The 18,248-nt window shown below is 44.2% G+C and overlaps 1 protein-coding gene across 1 annotated transcript in view; it reads right to left on the bottom strand.

Moving 5' to 3' along the window:
- The window catches only part of EMILIN2 (elastin microfibril interfacer 2), a 49,144-nt gene extending 32,681 nt beyond the window's left edge, over positions 1-16,463 (bottom strand). Inside the window, exons 1-2 of the mRNA XM_025886448.2 lie at positions 16,102-16,463; positions 15,441-15,563 (exon numbers count right to left, since the gene is read on the bottom strand). Of these exons, the coding sequence (XP_025742233.1) occupies positions 15,441-15,563; positions 16,102-16,235 (257 nt within the window). The 5' untranslated portion in view covers positions 16,236-16,463. The remainder of the gene's footprint in view (positions 1-15,440; positions 15,564-16,101) is intronic.
- Between the last annotated feature and the right edge of the window lie 1,785 nt (positions 16,464-18,248).

Below are 18,248 nucleotides of genomic sequence, written 5' to 3'. Positions count from 1 at the left end.
TTTAAAAACACAAACCAGGGGCGCCTGGGTGGCTCAGACGGTTAAGCGTCTGCCTTCGGCTCAGGTCGTGATCCCGGGGTCCTGGGATCGAGCCCCACATCGGGCTCCCTGCTGAGCAGGGAGCCTTCTTCTCACTCTTCCTCTGCCTGCCGCTCCCCCTGCTTGTGCTCTCTCCCTGTCTAATAAAAAAATAAAAAATCTTTAAAAATAAATAAATAAAAATAAAAACACAAACCGAAGACAGTTGTTCAAACTGATTGTCTCCATGACTAAAAACTGAAAACTGAACTCAACACATATGATTCTTAACAATGGGAGGAAAGACAAGCTAAAATCACATGCCCTCCCCCAAATAAAGCCTAGTGTAAACTGTGGACTTTCGGGTGATTATCATTGTGTCAATGTAGGTTCATCGACTGTAACAAATGTACCATTCTGGTGGGGGATGGTGAGAACGGGGGAGGCTGTGCATGTGTGGAGGAAGTGGGAATTTGGGAAATCTATGCACCTCCCCTTCAATTTTTCTGTGAACATTAACTGTTCTAAAAAAAAATAGTCTTAATAGAAAAATTAAAAACCCACATGCTCTCTTTCACCCATGCGTTCAGCAAACATCTTCTGAATACGTACCAGGTGGTACCCAGCCACACCACCTTATGGCTTTCCTTGCATCTCCAGGATCCTATAATACTGAGCAATCATATTTCTGTGGAGACAGGATGGAGAACAACATCCAATTCTATTATCCATGACAACATTGGCTGTTCCAGTCCCAACTCAGCCAAAGACCAGTTGTGTCAGACAGGACCTGAAAACTTCTCTAATCCTCAGTTACCTCAAATATAAATTGGCATTTATAAGTACATAGTAATGCAGGCCTACCTCAAGAAGCAAGATGTCTCAAATATACAACCTAACCTTACATCTAAAGGAGCTAGAAAAAGAAAAGCAAATAAAGCCTAAAGCCAGCAGAAGAAGGGAAATAATAAAGATCCGAGCAGATATAAATGATATAGGGAAAAAAAATCTACAAAAAAACACAACAGATCAATGAAACTAGGAGCTGGTTCTTTGAAAGAGTAAGATTGATAAATCTAGCCAGACTTATCAAAAAGAAAAGAGAAAGGAGAGGTGCCTGGGTGGCTCAGTCAGTTGGGCATCTGCCTTCAGCTCAGGTCATGATCCCAGGGTCCTGGGATCGAGTCCCACGTCAGGCTCTCTGCTCAGCAGGGAGCCTGCTTCTCCATCTCCCTCTGTCTGCCTCTCTCTCTGTCAAATAAATAAATAAAATCTTTAAAAAGAGAAGAGAAAGTACTCAAATAAATAAAATCACAAATGAAAGAGGAAAGATCATAAACAACACCACAGAAATGCAAACAATTATAAGAGAGTATTATGACAAACTATATGCCAACAAATTGCACAATCTGGAAGAAATAGATAAATTCTTAGAAACATATAAACTACCAAAACTGAAACAGGAAGAAATAGAAAATTTGAACAGACCTATAACCAGCAAAGAAATTGAATCAGTAATCAAAAATCTCCCAACAAACAAAAGTTCAGGGCTGGATAGCTTCCCAGGGGAATTCTACCAGACATTTAAAGAAGAGTTAATACCTATTCTTCTCAAACTATTCCAAAAAATAGAAATGGAAGGAAAACTTCCAAAGTCATTCCATGAGGCCAGCATTACCTTGACTCCAAAACCAGAGAAAGACCCCAAAAAAGGAGAATTACAGGCCAAGATACCTGATGAACATGGATGCAAAAATTTGAATCCAACAGTACATTAAAAGGATTATTCACCACAACCAAGTGGGATTTATTGCTGGGCTGCAAGGGTGGTTTGGTATTTGCAAATCAATGTGATACACCACATTAATAAAAGAAAGGAAAAGAATCATATGATCCTCTCAATAGATGCAGAAGAAGCCTTGGTAAAGTACAGCATCCATTCTTGATAAAAACCCTCAACAAAGTAGGGATAGAGGGAACATACCTCAACATCATAAAGGCCATACACAAAAGACCCACAGCTAATATCATCCTCAATGGGGAAAAATTGAGAGCTTTTCCTCCAAGGTTAGGAATAAGACAGGGATGTCCACTCTCACCACTTTTATTTAACATGGTACTAAAAGCTGTAGCCACAGCAATCAGACAACAAAAAGAAATAAAAGGCATCCAAATTGGCAAGGAAGAAGTCAAACTTTTACTATTTACAGATGACATGGTACGCTATGCAGAAAACCTGAAAGACTCCACCAAAAAATTTCTAGAACTGATACATAAATTGAGCAAAGTCGCAGAATGATCAACATACAGAAATGTCTTGCATTTCTTTTTTTTTTAAGATTTATTTATTTATTTTAGAGAGAGAGTTCACACACACAAGTTGGGGGAGGAGCAGAGGGAGAGAATCTTCAAGTACACTCCCCACTGATCACAGAGCCCGAAACGGGGCTCAATCTCAAAACCCATGAGATCCTGACCTGAGCCGAAACCAAGAATCAGATGTTTAACCGACTGAGCTACCCAGATGCCCCATGTCTTGCATTTCCATACACCAGTAACGAAGCAGCAGAAAGAAAACTCAAGGAATTGATCCCATTCACAACTGCACCAAAAACCATTAGATACCTAGGAATATACTTAACCAAAGGGGTAAAAGACCTGTACTCCAAAAACTATAGAATACTTATGAAAGAAATTGAAGATAACACAAAGAAATGGAACAACATTCCATGCTCATGGATTGGAAGAATATTGTTAAAATGTCCATACAACCCAAAGCAATCTATACATTTATAGCAATCCCTATCAAAATACCACCAGCATTTTTCACAGAGCTAGAACAAACAATCCTAAAATTTGTATGGAATCACAAAAGACCCTGAATAGTCAAAACAATCTTGAAAAAGAAAAGCAAAGCTGGAGGCATCACAATTCCAGATTTTAAGGTGTATTACAAAGCTATAATCATCAAGATAGTATATTGCTGGCACAAAAATTGACACATAGATCAATGGAACAGAATAGAAACCCCAGAAATGGACCCACAACTTGATGGTCAACTAATCTTCAACAAAGCAGGAAAGCATATCCAATGGAAAAAAGTCTCTTCAACAAATGTGTCGGGAAAATGGGACAGCAACATACAAAAGAAAGAAACTGGATCACTTTCTTACACCATACACAAAATAAACTCCAAATGGATTAAAGACCTAAATGTGAGACAGGAAATTCTAGAAGAGAACACAGGCAGTAACATCTTTGACATCAGCCATAGCACCTTTTTTATAGATATGTCTCCTGAAGCAAGGGAAACGAAAGCAAAAATGAACTAATCATTGTTCAGTGAATGAAATAATCAACAGTGAAGGAAATAATCAACAAAACTAAAAGGCAACCCACTGAATGGGAGAATATTTGCAAAGGACCTAAAGGGTTAGTATCCAAAATCTATAAAGAACTTACCAAACTCAACACCCAAAAAACAAATAATCCAGTTAAGAAATAGGCAGAAGACATGAATAGACATTTTTCCAAAGAAGACTTCCAGATGGCCAACAGACACATGAAAAGATGCTCAAAATCAAAACTACAATGAGATACCACCTCACACCTGTCAGTCTAAAATTAACAACACAGGATACAACAGATGTTGGCAAGGATGCGGAGAAAGGGGAACCCTCTTACACTACTGGTGGGAACGCAAGCTGGTAAGACTGCTCTGAAAAACAGTATGGAGGTTCCTCGAAAGTTAAATATAGAGCTACCCTATGACCCAGCAATTGCACTACTAAGTATTTACTGAGAGGATACAAAAATACTGATTTGAAGGGGCACATGCACCCCAATGTTTATAGCAGCACTATCCACAATAGCCAAACTATGGAAGGAGCCCAGATGTCCATGGACAGATGAATGGATAAAGAAGATATGGTATATATACACAATGGAATATTACTCAGCCATCAAAAAGAATGAAATCTTGCTATTAGCAACAACATGGATGAAACTAGAGTATATTATACTAAGTGAAATAAGCCAGTCAAAGAGAGACAAATACCATATGATTTCACTCATATGTGGAATTTAAGGAACAAAACAGAGGAAGATAGGGGAAGGGAAAAAAAAAAGAGAGAGGGAGGCAAACCATAAGAGACTCTTACCTATTGAGAACAAACTGAGGGTTGATGGAGGGAGGTGGGTGGGGGTTGGGCTAGATGGGTGATGGGTATTAAGTAGGGCGCTTGTTGTGATGAGCACTGGGTGTTGTATGTAAGTGATGAATCACTAAATTCTATCCCTGAAACCAATACTACACTATATGTGAACTAACTAGAATCTAAATTAAAATTTAAATAAACAGATTGGCATTTTAATATTTGCCCCCCCTTTTACCTCTCAGGTATTGGAAAAATAAAATTTCTGTGAAAACTGTGAAACTATAAAGCTTTATATAAATGATATGCATGCACTCCGTGTGTCGTGTGCATGCAGGCATACAAAAATTTACCGTAACGCACAAGTTTGCAATAAGGCTAAAACTATGGGTTCCTTCCATAATAATGGTCTCGATTGCCCATGTGAAGAACTATAGTTGGTTCCTGACCAAAGGTGAGGAATAATGAGGTGATTGTCCCGTGGATAAAGGCAATCCTGCCATAACCTTCAAATGACAGTCCTTGAACTGATGTGTCTTCCTTCACACACGTGGTCCTTTATATCAATACCCTTGACAACACACTACACAGATCACCCCATGACAGTTCTTCATGTAGCCTCAATCCGCGCAGAGGGGAGGCCACCTGGCCATTCGACTGGGCTGCTGCTTCCCATCCTCTTCATGGCCAGGTCTGCTTCCCCCACCACAGGTTCTGCATGGACTGCAGCCAGTCTCCCCACACGGCCCCTCCCACCAGCCCTCACCCCCACCCCCCGTTCCCCCTCTCAGATCTGTTTTGCAAAATTGCCTGATCAGCATTAGCAAGGTTCCGATGGTGTCCCAAATCAAAAGCCTTCCCTGATTCCCCTTTGCCTAAATGATAAAGCTCAACCTCCCAAAACTGGTTGTTATGGGTTGAATTGTGTCCCCCCAAAAAGATATGTTGGAGTCCTCACCCCCACCCAGTACCTCAGAATGTGACCTGATTTAAAGATAGGGTCTTTATGGAGGTAATCAAGTTAAAATGAGGCCATTGGGATGGGCCCTAATCCAATGGGACACAGAGACACACAGAGGGAAAGGATGAGATAGACACTGAGAGGAAGGTGGCCATCTACATGCAGGGAGAGCAGCCCGGAGCAGAGCCTTCCCTCAGCCCTCAGGAGGATGCAGCCCTGCAAACACAGTACTTCCCCACAGATGCCCCTTCGCTTCCCACCTCCAGGCCCTAGCCCACGTTCTCTTGTTTTCTGCTGGTGTCCTCTCGAAACTGCACATACTCAACGGGAACCATCTTTCAAAGCCCTGCTAAGACATCACCACCACCTGCAAACAGGTTCTCAGAGTCCTCCTGGCCGAAGTAATTCCTTCCATCTCGGAACATCCTTGGCTACTTGTACGTCTGTACTGCAACCCTCATTTCTACCTTTCATATTGTAATTATTTCTGTCTATGTCTCATTCACTGACTGGATGTGAACTTCTTGAGGGCAAGAGAGGGGTCGGGTTCCTTGCTCTGTCCCCACGGGGCCTAGTCCTGGGCCAGACGGAGGCCTTCCTCAAAAATATTTGTTTAATGAAACGGAGTAACCAACATTTTCCAAATGAACCTCCTTTAACCCTACTGAGCTTTCTGCCAACTTAAATGGCTTAAGCTAATTATGTAGCCTCAATCCAACATTTTCTAGGGCTCTAAACATGAAATGTGTTTTTCTTACTCCATCCACTATGGTTTTATCTAGTGCCCTACATCTGTTATACATCTGTTAGCATCTAATTTGTCTTCAGAAAAATCAGAGAAGTAACCTTACTATCAATACAAATGATTTTCCACACCATTTTGCCACAAGTCCTCAGCTATAAAACGACTATATACAAATAGTGGTCCACACATACAAAGGACTACTACTCAACAATACAAAGTCATGAACTATTGATACATAGTATGACATGGATGTACATCCAAATGATTATGCTGGATGAAAAAAGGCTAACATAAGAGTATATACTATATGAGTACTTACACATAAAACTCTAGAAAATGCAAACATCTATGGTGATAGAAAGTAGATCAGCAGCTGCCTGAGGAGTATGTGGGGAGAAACCAGATGAAAGGATTGCCAAGGGGTGTGAGGAAAGTTTTGGGGGTGATGGATATGTTCAATATCTTGACGGTGATGTTGGCTTCATGGGTCCATACACATCAAAGCACTTAATTATACAACTTTAAATACGTATGGTTTATTTATGTAGATTATACCTCGATAAAGCTGTTTTAGATAATATATATTACACACACACACACACGCATTTCTGCATTAGGGTGTTTAAAATCTCTTCAGGGCCATGAAATCGAGCACCAGATAGTCTTATCTTGTCATGTCTTGACAATGCAATAATAGAACTCAGTTAAATAGAAACCCAAACCACATCATTAGAGTTTTTTAAAATGAGGATTTAACTAAAGTTTTGGGTTTTCTTTTTAAAATGTATCAGATTACTCTTTACACAACCATTTGCTGTATCTGTTGGGATTTTAGACCTAATATTTGTTTTTGTACTTTTCAAGGTATGGATCATTGACTAAGGAAGACAGTCAAAACAGAATTTTTTGTGTCTTCAAATTGCCATTGTGTAAAAACAAACAAAATTGCCATTTTGTGCAAAATAACACACAAAACATCCAAGACATAAATTAGCATTTTGAAAATATGACAAGGGGCACCTGGGTGGCTCAATCAGTTAAGTGCCTACCTTCGGCTCAGGTCATGATCCAAGGGTCTTGGGATTAAGCCCCACATAGAGCTCCCTGCTCAATGAGGAGTCTGCTTCTCTTTCTCCCTCTGCCCCTTCTCCCGCTCATGGTTTCTCTCTCACTCACTCTCTCTCAAATAAAATCTTTAAAAAAAAAAGAAAGAAAGAAAATATGACAGAGTGCCTACTCGTTGGGATTATTATTTTCCCAGTGACAATTCTGACAAAGAGTGTTTAGAAGCTGCTGTGCTATTTAGTTCAGGAAACAAGCCATAGATGGTGTTTCTGCCTTTCCCTCCTGCACCATCAGTGAGCAAGGAATCTGTGTTCTTTTTGCTGTTTTTGCAATCATGCAACAGAATGACTCCCAAATATCTTGTGAGTTGCCAAAAGATGATGCAGCGTATTGGGATGGGAAAAGGGTGCCTCGTTGATCATGACTGAGCCAGACCCCCTGACCTGGCACTGTGGTCCTGGAAAGCTGCTGTCCCAGCCGAAAGCAGCTGAGGAATCTCCAACGCACTCCCCCTGATGCATGAACCAGGCCCGAACCCTGTCAGGATGGCCGGCCAGACCCGAGATTCTGGAATGTTCAAAATATTCAGAAAGGCTCAACTCTGCCTCCCTGCCCAAGGCCCCATTCCCCCGGCACGGGAGAGCTCTTGGCGTTGACACCAACACAAGCCAGGGAAACACTTTTAATGGTGAAAAGATCTCCCGCAAATGGCTGGATTGTGAAACTCACCCCGCCCTGGGTTCTGTTGCAATCACAACCACAGCTTTGGGGCTCTGTTTTCAGAGAGGCAGACAAACCATAAGAGACTTAACCAAAGGAAACAAACTGAGGGTTGCTGAGGGGAGGCGGTAACCGGGTGCTGGACATTACGGGGGGCACATGATGTGATGAGCACCGGGTGTTATACGCAACTGGTAAATTACTGAACTCTACCTCTGAAACTAATGATATACTATATATTGGCTAATTGCATTTAAATAAAAAATTCAAGATACATGGAAAACCTCAGCAGAAAAACAAGTGGCATTTCTATAGTTCAGAAAAAAAAAAAAATCTACGTCCCTGTCCCATGATCCTTCAATAGCATCCCTGTTGAGTAGCTGTAGAGAAACAACTTGAAGCAAAAAGGAAATCTCTAGAACCTTGTTTTATAATGGACTGTGAGCAAAGCTCTGGAAAAGATAACTGAATAAAGCCCATTCAGCAGACCCCATACAATCACAAATGTCTATGAAGCCAGAGAATGTGAGGAAAAAGTTGAGAGGTCTCATAGTGAATTCCCTTTCATCGAAACGGCCAGTGTGAGAAGGCTTCACCTAAGCCATTGGTCTCTTAAGCAAATGCCTAGTAAAATACACTGTCCTGAAAGGCTGACGCTGCAGAGAATAATGTTTAGGCGTATTCCCTAATCTAATATTTTCTTAGTGGAAAGTGGTGGGGAGGGGTGGGGGAAAGAACAGCTGGGTCCTAACACACCCAGAAAAATTTGCTTCTACAGCATTTTCAAACCAGGGATTTGGTTGGTTTGAACCACCCCTCCTTTTGTCCAGCCACACATCACCACTGTAAAACAGGAAAGATAGAAGAAAACTTCTTGGTGAGTTTCATTTTAATCATTTCATTATTTTCCTCCAATGGGAACTACTGTCACGTTGACAACTATGATGTTCCTTTCTCAAGCTGTCCAGGAAAACTTTTCTTCGGGAGAAGTCAGGCTCGCATCATTTAATCAAGTGGTTTTTTGTTATTTTTAAGTCCAGAAAACAGCAGTATCAAGGACAGAAGCAGTTAATTCTGAGTTGTTAAAAAAAAACCAAGTCAGTGTTTGTTTGGACCAACAAGAAGTCAGAACATTTGGGTGACAGTCTGTACGTCGTCTGAACACTGGTACAGTCTGTCAGCTTTAGGTTTTAAAAACCAGTATGTAAAACACTGGGTAACTGTGCTGTGCAGTACTTACTGTATTATTCCCACTTGGTACACGTTAGTAACATCCTGCTGTTATCAACCCGAGGAAGAGGACTTTCTTCCTCAAGGCAAAGGTTTAGAGCCAGCTGTGGCTGGCTGAAAGGTGGCCGGAGGATGGGCAGAGTTCACTGCCACCCACGCAACCTGGAACGACCGCGGGCTCTCTACTCAGCTCCCACGGGCACGCACACACCCGCAGAACCAGCAGCCAGTGCCCACCACCCCTGGAACATTTCCTTTAAATCGACCGTAATCATTGACTTGCATTCCCCAAAGAAACCATTGCTGGCTCTGCTTCCAAAACAATCTCTAAGTTAACTTCATGTTTGGAAGCGGATTTTATTCATTTCATTTACTTAATTATTATCTTCGTGTATGGAGTTTATTTCATTTTTTAGCACTTCCATCTTTTTCTAACATGTCCAAAAGCATTAACTTCAAATTCAAAGCCTTCAACCATAAGCCCACCTTTGAGGCAATAACACTCCAAATGATGAGAATAAGGAATGTTCATGAGGCATTCCTGCTAAGTGTACCTGACACTTAGTGCACTTTTCTTTTTACCAAGTTGAGTTATTTTTTAATTTATTTTTATTTAAATTCAATTAATTAACATATAATGTATTATTGGTTTCCTAGGTGGAGGTCAGTGATTCATCAGTTGCATATAACACCCAGTGCTCATTCCATCACGTGCCCTCCTTAATGTCCATCACCCAGTTACACCATCCCCTGTGATAGCGCACTTTTAAAAGTTCTCTCAGCTATGGTACCTCACCAGTAATGCAGAGATGAGGAAAATGTGCCTCAGAGAGGCTGAGGGACTTACCTGAAGTCACACAGCTCGGTGGCGGAGGTAGACCTCAGGCCAGAAGCCAAGGTTTCTATTTCCTCTTCCAGAACACATTGGCCACATCAGTCTGCCCAGAGGGACTACCTCAGGGGATGCTGGCTCCCATTTACCTCCCCTTTCCTGGCTACCTCAGAATTTTAGTTCATTTACCAAGTGCCAACAGAGAAGAATAGATCAGTGGAGAAAGACCAAATAGTGGGACCAAAAGGGGGCTTAACGAAAAGCAATTGTTTTTCCTGAGACCATAAGCTCTATTTGAATCCCATTAGTTTTTCTCCAAGATAAGAAAGGTGGAAAATGTAGCCCATAACCATAAACTTCTTCTAAGAACCGCCCCCCCGTCTCTGTCCGTAATCTGGCTGAGCTTGTGATGAGAAAAACATAATGACTGTGGAAGGGCTCTACAAACCTAGCATCTGATCTACCAGGAGCCTAAGAAGAGGGGAAAAAACAAAATACAAAGAAGCTTGAAAGGAAGATCAGAAGATGCTAGGGCAGCAACACAGATGTAGCCCCAAAAACCTGATAAGGAAGGCCAACGAAGGAGGGAGGAAAGTGCATGCGGCTCTCCGGGTCTGGGTACCGCCACTCAAGGCCCTGGTTCTCCCCTTCTGCAGACGCTAGCTGATTTAAATTACCCTCAAAGCCAACGAGCAAAGCTGTTAACAGCCAACTGATTGCAAGATGTGTAAAAGCTGAAGGAAAAAGAATTCCCCCAAAGCTATACCCACAAGAGGCACGTTTTCCGGTTGAATGGAATTCTGTTCCTGGAGACGGAGAAACTGTAGAATTTACTCTAGAAGATGTAAGTCCTCATTATTTTCGCTGCCTTAAGTGTTCTTTGTTTAAAAGGAAAAAGAAAAAAAGCTTCCCCTGGCTGAGATTGCTCTCTAACAAGCAACTTTTCCTCCAACTGAATGACCATCATCTGTTCCCCCTTGGAATAGGAGAATTAGAAGAGTTCTGGAACTCAGCACTTAGAGCTCACACCTGCTACAAATTCACAAATTCTTCCGTTTCATCACAGCACCACAGGCCCCCCTCGTCGGTCCCACCCAGTTCCTCCCCCAACTGAGGAGATTCTTTCAAAGAGCTCACAGGAAAAATTCCACCCAGACGCAACACACCCAAGAGGGGGCAGGAGCAGGGCTGGGTGGATGCTGATAAACCCAAGTCAGTTTGTGGGCGCAGAGTAGGAAACCCCGCTCTACGGAGCCTCGGCCGCGGAGCCCAGCAAAGCGAATACCGGAAATAAGCCTGCCTTCCATCTGGGAACCCCTGGATGTCCTCACCTACAGAGCAGCTGCTCCGCACACAGGACGCCCCCAAATGCCTCAAATACTAACAGCAGTCAGCTGGACCGCTGCAGCGGAGTGGGAGGTCGTGGACTTTCCGGAATCACTGCCACGAAGCGTGAATGATGCCTGAAAGGAAGCCATGCCTAGTCCAAGAAGGAGAAGGTAGCGCTGTCTCCTGCTGGCAGTCCACCCAAACACCACCAATCCGTGTAGCGGGGGACCTAGCAGACCTCAGGCCATCGCCGCTCCCTGCCATCTCACCAGAGGTGCCAATGTCCCAGCATGCGCTGTGGTAGGAATCACGCTCACACACCCTCGAGGGTGGGTCCAGACGGCAAGGGACCATGCGGTGTGGAGGGGAAGTCTAAGACCGGGAAATGTGACTGGATTTGGATCCAGGTCGGCTCCTTCCTAACGACATGACCTTCTGTAGAATGGGGCTGATGGCCCTCATGGAGTTGCTCTAAAGATGTGAGGTGATGAAGTGGCCCCTCCCATTACAGTAATGTGCTCCCGGGGGAGGTACTCTCACCCAAGTCAGGCCGTGAGTACTTGATTAAAATAAGACATCAAAAGGACAAGACACAAATGCTGCTGAGGATGTGGAGAAAAGACAACCCTCCTGCACTGGTGGTGGGAATACAAGCTGGTGCAGCCACTCTGGAAAACAGGATGGAGGTTCCTCAAAAAATTAAAAATAGAACTACCATATGATCCAGCAATTTCACTTCTTGGTATATATGCAAAGGAAACAAAAACTCTATGTTAGACAGATCTCTGCACCCCATGTTCACAGCAGCATTATCTACAATAGTCAAGACATGGAAATAACCTAAGTGCTGACTGAAGAATGGATAAAGAAGTTGTGGTATATACATACAATGGAATGCTATTCTGCCATTAAAAAGAAAGAAAAATCCTACCATGTGACATGGATGCTAAGTGAAGTCAGAAAAAGACAAATTTTATAGGCATACATAGTATGTAGGTATATATTCTCACTTATACATGGAATCTAAGAAAAAAACCAAACTCACAGAAAAAGAAACCAGATTTGTGGTTAACAGAGGCAAGGGTCAGGTAAGAGGGAACTGGATGAAGGCAGTCAAAGGTGCAAACTTCCAGTTGTAACATAAGGTCCTGAGGATGTAATGTACACCATGATGAGTGCAGTTAACACTGTTGTATGGTAGATTTGAAATCTGTTAAGAAAGTAGATCCTAAGAGTTGCATTGCAAGGAAAAGACTTTTCCTCTTTTTTTTTGTTTCTATGAGATGGTGGATGTTAACTTACTATGGCAATCATTTCACAACATATGTAAGTCCTTATGCTGTACCACCTTAAATTTATGCAGTGCTGTATGTCAATTAAATCTCAATAAAACTGGGGGAAAATTTTTAAAAACAAACTGTATAGCATAGTGGACAGTATGAAAAATGATACAGTCCAATGCATCATAGCAAATCCATAATAAAGATTTATGTGCACATGCATACACACAGTTCTCAATCACTTTTACATGGGAATTGCCTTCCATGAAATAAGAAAGAAGGTGTAATTGTTCTTAATAGTTGAGTACTGTGCAATGCACCAAAGACACACACTAAAACGTTAACAAATGCATTCTCCATCGTTATGGGGCCAAAGGCCCAATAGCCCTGGGTTTGCGGGCAGCTCAGCCACTTACCGTCACGTGACCGTAGATAAGTTAGGGAACATCTAGCCTCTCTTTCCTCATTGGCAAAATGGGGACCATGGTTTTCATCTTGAAGGGTTGTTGCAAGAATTAAATAACCTCATATATGGAATAAAAAGCCCTAAAGCAGCACTTGACACACTAAAATCTCTTTACAGTTTCAGAAAAGTAATGACTCAAAATGCCCACATATACAAAAACCCTCTCTGCTCCTAGTTTCACATAATGATGCCCAAATTCACAATCTGGAATCGAAGGTTCTTCATATATGCAGATGGAGCAAGGTCTAACCCTTTTGGAAATGCACATGGTCCCTAAGATGAAGTTTCCTCCTCTAACGTTTGCTTTGCTCTCTCCCCTTCCTGGTTCCTCTTCCTCCTTTCCCTCCACCATCCCTCGGAAGGCCTTGCTAGCACACACCTGCCACTCCCAGGCATTCTGCTGGACACAGCTGCCAAACTGCATTTTAGCTCCAGCATCTCGGCCAACCTCCAGCCCTGCACTTCTACCACCAGAGAAGGATCCCTCAGTAACTGCAGGATGAGTTTCCAAAGGACTTTCACTTCCACACGGCTCAGGTTCTAGGGATCAAATCATGAAGACCTCACCTGACAACGAGCCCATGAATTGAGAGAAGTGACTGGGGCTTCTGGATTCATCAGAAACACCTGGGAAATCCCGTGTTAAACAGCCATTCATTCTCTTTAAGTATAAAGAGGCTTTGACTTCCATCATCCACCAATCATCAAAATTTAGGAATCATTTAGTAGTTGAAAAATAAGATAAAGCTTTCCTTTCCTAGCTCTAAAGAAACAGAAAGAAAAAAGTCAAGACTGAATTAACTACCTAATTTCAAAATTTCCAGCTTGATCAGCTAAAACAGTCTGTCTTATTTTTTAAATTTCACACAATGCAGTATCTAAAATGTAAAAACACACTTGAATTGTTTAGGTGACTATTGAAGAAAAACACCCAGGTCACTTATTTTGTTCTATTTAAGAAAACAACAGAAACATCTGTCATTTCTTATAGCAATTTTTGTCCTTCCCACTGGGTGGCAAAAATATGCTCCAACTGCCTTTCATTAACCTGCTGATCTGGAGGTGATTTGCTCCTCATTGACGACAAAGGATCTGTTCCACTGAGTTTTGGTCAAATACAACAATTAAATCATCATTTAATTTTGCAAGCACTAAAAGAATTTCAGAAAATTTAAAAGAAACATCTTTTAAATGAAAAGCATGACCTCCCCAAATGAAAAATTCATTTATCTGAGTTGCCACAAGTCTTCAGGTTATAGCAAACCACAAAATGCAGTTCTTGAGTGAAACAAATGATATATTCCTGACTAATAATTCTAAGTTTAAGCACATCCATTCAAATCGTGTCGAATACTTAGTTCGTGTCTCTGCCACCCTGTAAAAATCTTACTCGGTTCTCTTTTCACTGACTGCCGGCCATGGACTGTGAGGTCTACAGATTACCACACAGAGATAACAGGCACTATGACAGTATGCATCCCCTCTGACAAATCCAACGCAGGGAGCCAGAAATCCATGTCTGCCTGTTTCTCTGTTTATTCGAAAATGGGGGGGGGGGTCTCTTCTAGGTGGTGGTGGTGGTGGTTGCTGTTGGCCTAACAGGAATTATCCCTTCCCTGTTTGCAGTTCCCACAAGAGCCCAAGTGGAATGATCCAGAGACCACTTCCACCCCACAAAGCCTGAAGGCTCATCTACTGCCTTCTGGAATAAGGTTTCCTGGAGTACAGTTTCAGTCTGTCCCTTTGCTTTGCCAAAGACAGATCCGCCTACTGGCTATTCTTTGCTGTAATGACAACAGTGCCCTAAGACAGACAACGCATTCTTAGGGGAAAACAATTAATTTCAACCATCCCATGTGTTCCCCAACAGCCATTGATTCACATCCCTCATCCTCTGATAACTGACTTACACAAAAACACAAAGGCTTGCCAGAAGAGAATTGAATGTGTGTGATGTACTTAACGGAATTTGTATTCTATTGCATTGCTTCCTCTTTTTCTTTTAAGATGATGAAATCTTTATAAGCAAAAAGATGATTAATTCTCATCAAAAAGTTGACCATTTTCTCCTGACAATCTCTTAGCTGAATCCCCAAATCTAACATTTAAAAAAAAAAAAAAAACTCACTTTAAGCAAGTTACTGCTGGGACTTCAGTTTAGAGAGCTACAACACTGGAAGAGGTCCGTTTTATGGGGACATTTGGACAAAACTCGCCTGTTTTAGGACACGGGCTACAACAAACCTCTCAGCTAATCCTACATTTCAATGTTTTTAGCAGTATACATTTTGGAATCTTCTGTGTGCCCCAGCACACACAATATGGATCTAATTAGGTCCAGCTGCCTTATGTTAGTAATAAAATTGAAAGAAAAAAAGAGGTGGGGGTGGGGGCTTCGTTCACCCCTCCAGTGCCCGGGTGATCACAAGCTCGCAAGTCGTGCGCATCGTCCATGCTCACTCAGGGCAACCCACGCTCCTAAAACACGCCAGCGCGCCTGGGACTGCGCTCAGCGCTCAGACTTCTCAGCTGCTGAGTTTTCTCACCCTGGAAGAGATTTACGCTGGAGCCCAGCGCTCCGACGCCACCCACCGCCCAGGCCCCAGCGCACCCCGCCCGCTGCTGGGCTCAAGGACTTACACCAGCGCGGATGGACAGGGCATCTGGTTCCAGGCACAGTTGTAGTGAGCCTGAATAAAACTCTCACTTCCCTCCAGCACAGAGCAGCTCACATTCTTGTTCACGATGTAGGCGCACCAGTTCCTGGGGTGAAGGAGAGAGAGCGAGAAGCCACAGTGTAAATCCCGAGAACAATGAGGCTGGGGGAGAGCGAGGCGAGCCGACAGAGCAGCGGACCTAGCGAGGGTCAGGGAGCCCGCCGTCTCTGCGGAGACGGGAGCCCCACAAAGCAGCCATCCGGAGGGTACGCGGCTGCGCCTTCGGGGAACCGGCATCTTTAGCCGACAAAAGACGCAAAAGAAAAGTACCTACGGTCCCAGGGGCTTCAGTAATTCCTGGGAGTATTTTCTTGATCGTCCTGCTCTGCGGGACACTCCCTACGCCCCACAGCCCCGGAGGCAGCATTGCTCGAAGGGCTGGCGAGATAACCCGGAACGCCTCGCGCCGGCCGGAGAGCGCGCGGCCCCCCGGGAGGAGGCGCCGCCCGGGCAGCCCAAGGGGGACCCCCCGGCTGCTGCTCATCGTCTTTGGCAGGGCAGCTGAGGACCCGGCAGCGGGTCGGGGAGGGAGGCGGGGGACCAGGGCTCCGTGCCGGGAACGAGGAGAGGGACCGCGCACTTACTTGTTCCTGGCTCCCGGCCGCGCGGGGTGCATGGGCTGCGGGCCGGCGTGGCACAGCCCCGCGCCGCCCAGAGTCAGCAGCGCCAGCGCCCAGCGCCAGGACGCGCGGGGCCGGAGCCGTGTCGGCTGCCACATTCTGCGCGCGACGGGCGCGCCCCTCCTGCCGGATCCGGAGCGCTGAGGATCGAGCCTGGCGCCGCAGGGCTGCGGGCGGACGGGGCGCGGCCGGAGAAGGCAGGAGAGGCTCAGGCGCTTCGCGACGCCCCCACCCGCACTCCGCGGCCGCCCCCTCCGGCTTCTCGCTCCCACTTCTCCTTTTCCACCCCGTGAGCCCGCGCTTCTCCTCGGTCCCTCAATGACGCACAGGTTCCCCCGGGTGCCGCCCTCTTTATTTCACTTCCCTCTCCGAAACGTGACTCTCCCTCCACCACGACCCCCTGTCTCCGGTGCCCTTGCCTCTCGGCAGGGGGTTTGGGGTGAAAGGGCTAAAGAGTTTAGGAGAAGGGTCTAAGTTACAGAATTTCCAATTACTCATTCCTTTGGTCTCTTCCCAGAAGCGGAGCAACTCCGCCTCCCACCTTCCAGCAGGCGCGCCCCGGCCCCTTGGGGATGTGGCCGCAGTCGGCGAGTCTGGCCGTCCTCACGTCGTGCCTGTTGGTGCCTGGGTGCCGGCTCCCCGGAGGGCGTGAGGGACATCTTTATCAGTCCCTCGGAGGAACCCGACTCGGGTTTCCTCCTCTGGCAGGACGTCGCCATTCCCCCACATTAGGACTTCAGAGTTTAGGGGGAAATGAACGCGGGTCCTCTTCTCTGAACTCTGCCTAATGCATCCATTTCAGTTGCCAAGTGAACGTGCAGGGCAGCGGGGGGGACAGCCCCACACTTCACAACAGCTACCGAAGCACAGCATCAGACTCTAATAAATGCTACACTACATTTTGAAAGATAATCTCACAGCCTCTGGTTCTGACGTCCTACTCTGAACTTCTTCTGTCAACATTAAAGGCCACAATGGTTGCATTTGCTCCTAACAGTTCAAACACCGCTAGGCGTTTGTCTTTTCACTCGCTTGCGTATTTTTTGCCTATTTCTTGAGTTACACTAATCTCTACCAGTTTCTTTTGGGGATCAAACAACTCCAACTTCCACCGAAGAATGTTACATAAAATCCCTACCAAAGTGCTGTATGCTGGGGGGGTGTATTTGAATCAACCTGCTTTTTTAATGAACACTAAAGTGAGGTTATTTGCAGACTGCATAAACTACAGTATCTGTGAGTGAACAGGTTTCTGTTGGCTGTGGATTGTTATATGGACAGTAAACATTTGCTATGTTCCCTAAATGAAGCAATTGGTCCATTTTATTTCTAATATGATTTGATGTTGTTGGACCTTTTGATTTGCAAATGGAAGAAAGGATATTCCTTAAGTAGAAACTTCACAGGAGCCAAGCAGAAAATTACACCATGTAAGGAAATAGTCTGTCCATGAACTTTCTTAATGGAAGATCATGCACATAGGGGCTGAAGTCATCCCAGCCTTAAGAAGAGCCACCTGGCTAAAAAGTGGTCTTGTGTAACCCAATCTTGTTTTTGTGACTTCCTATCATCCCCATCCTAACACCATTTTTGTTCAGGAAGTGTCATAGGGAAGAAACAAAGCACAGAAATGAAGGAAACACAAATGATGCATGTCTACACCCAGCAGCTAACCACAATGTCTCTTCAGTACAGGTAACTCTCAAACTTGAGAGTGAGTTGAACCGCTGAGGTCAAATCTGCCTTTTCCATTGAATTAAAGTTATACTAGGAAACTGTATTCTAGTCCAAGAGTTTGAGGACCAATGACCACACTATATTTAATCAGTTATAAATGGCACTTATCAGTAGATAAATTTTATTCTGAGCATCTGTTATAAGCTAAGCATTGTGTAAAAATACTGTGGATTCACAAGTGAGCCAAAACTGACCTGGGCTCTGTGTTCATAGAGCTTCCAGGCATTCCTGTGCAGTAAAAGGTGGAAAATTTCTGATGTACAGTCAATGAAGTGAGACAATATGTTTCACGTGTGTTTCTCGAGACCCATGCCCATGTGTACCTGGTGTGGGGCTGCTCTGGGAAGATGGGAGAAGACTTTTGGCTCTCAGAA

This window comes from Callorhinus ursinus, unplaced genomic scaffold (assembly GCF_003265705.2).
Source record: "Callorhinus ursinus isolate GAN/ISIS: 27379988/994484 unplaced genomic scaffold, GSC_fseal_2.0 scaffold11, whole genome shotgun sequence".
NCBI lineage: Eukaryota > Metazoa > Chordata > Mammalia > Carnivora > Otariidae > Callorhinus > Callorhinus ursinus.
Note: the sequence above shows the minus strand (reverse complement) of the source record. Positions and strands in the feature narration are given on the sequence as shown.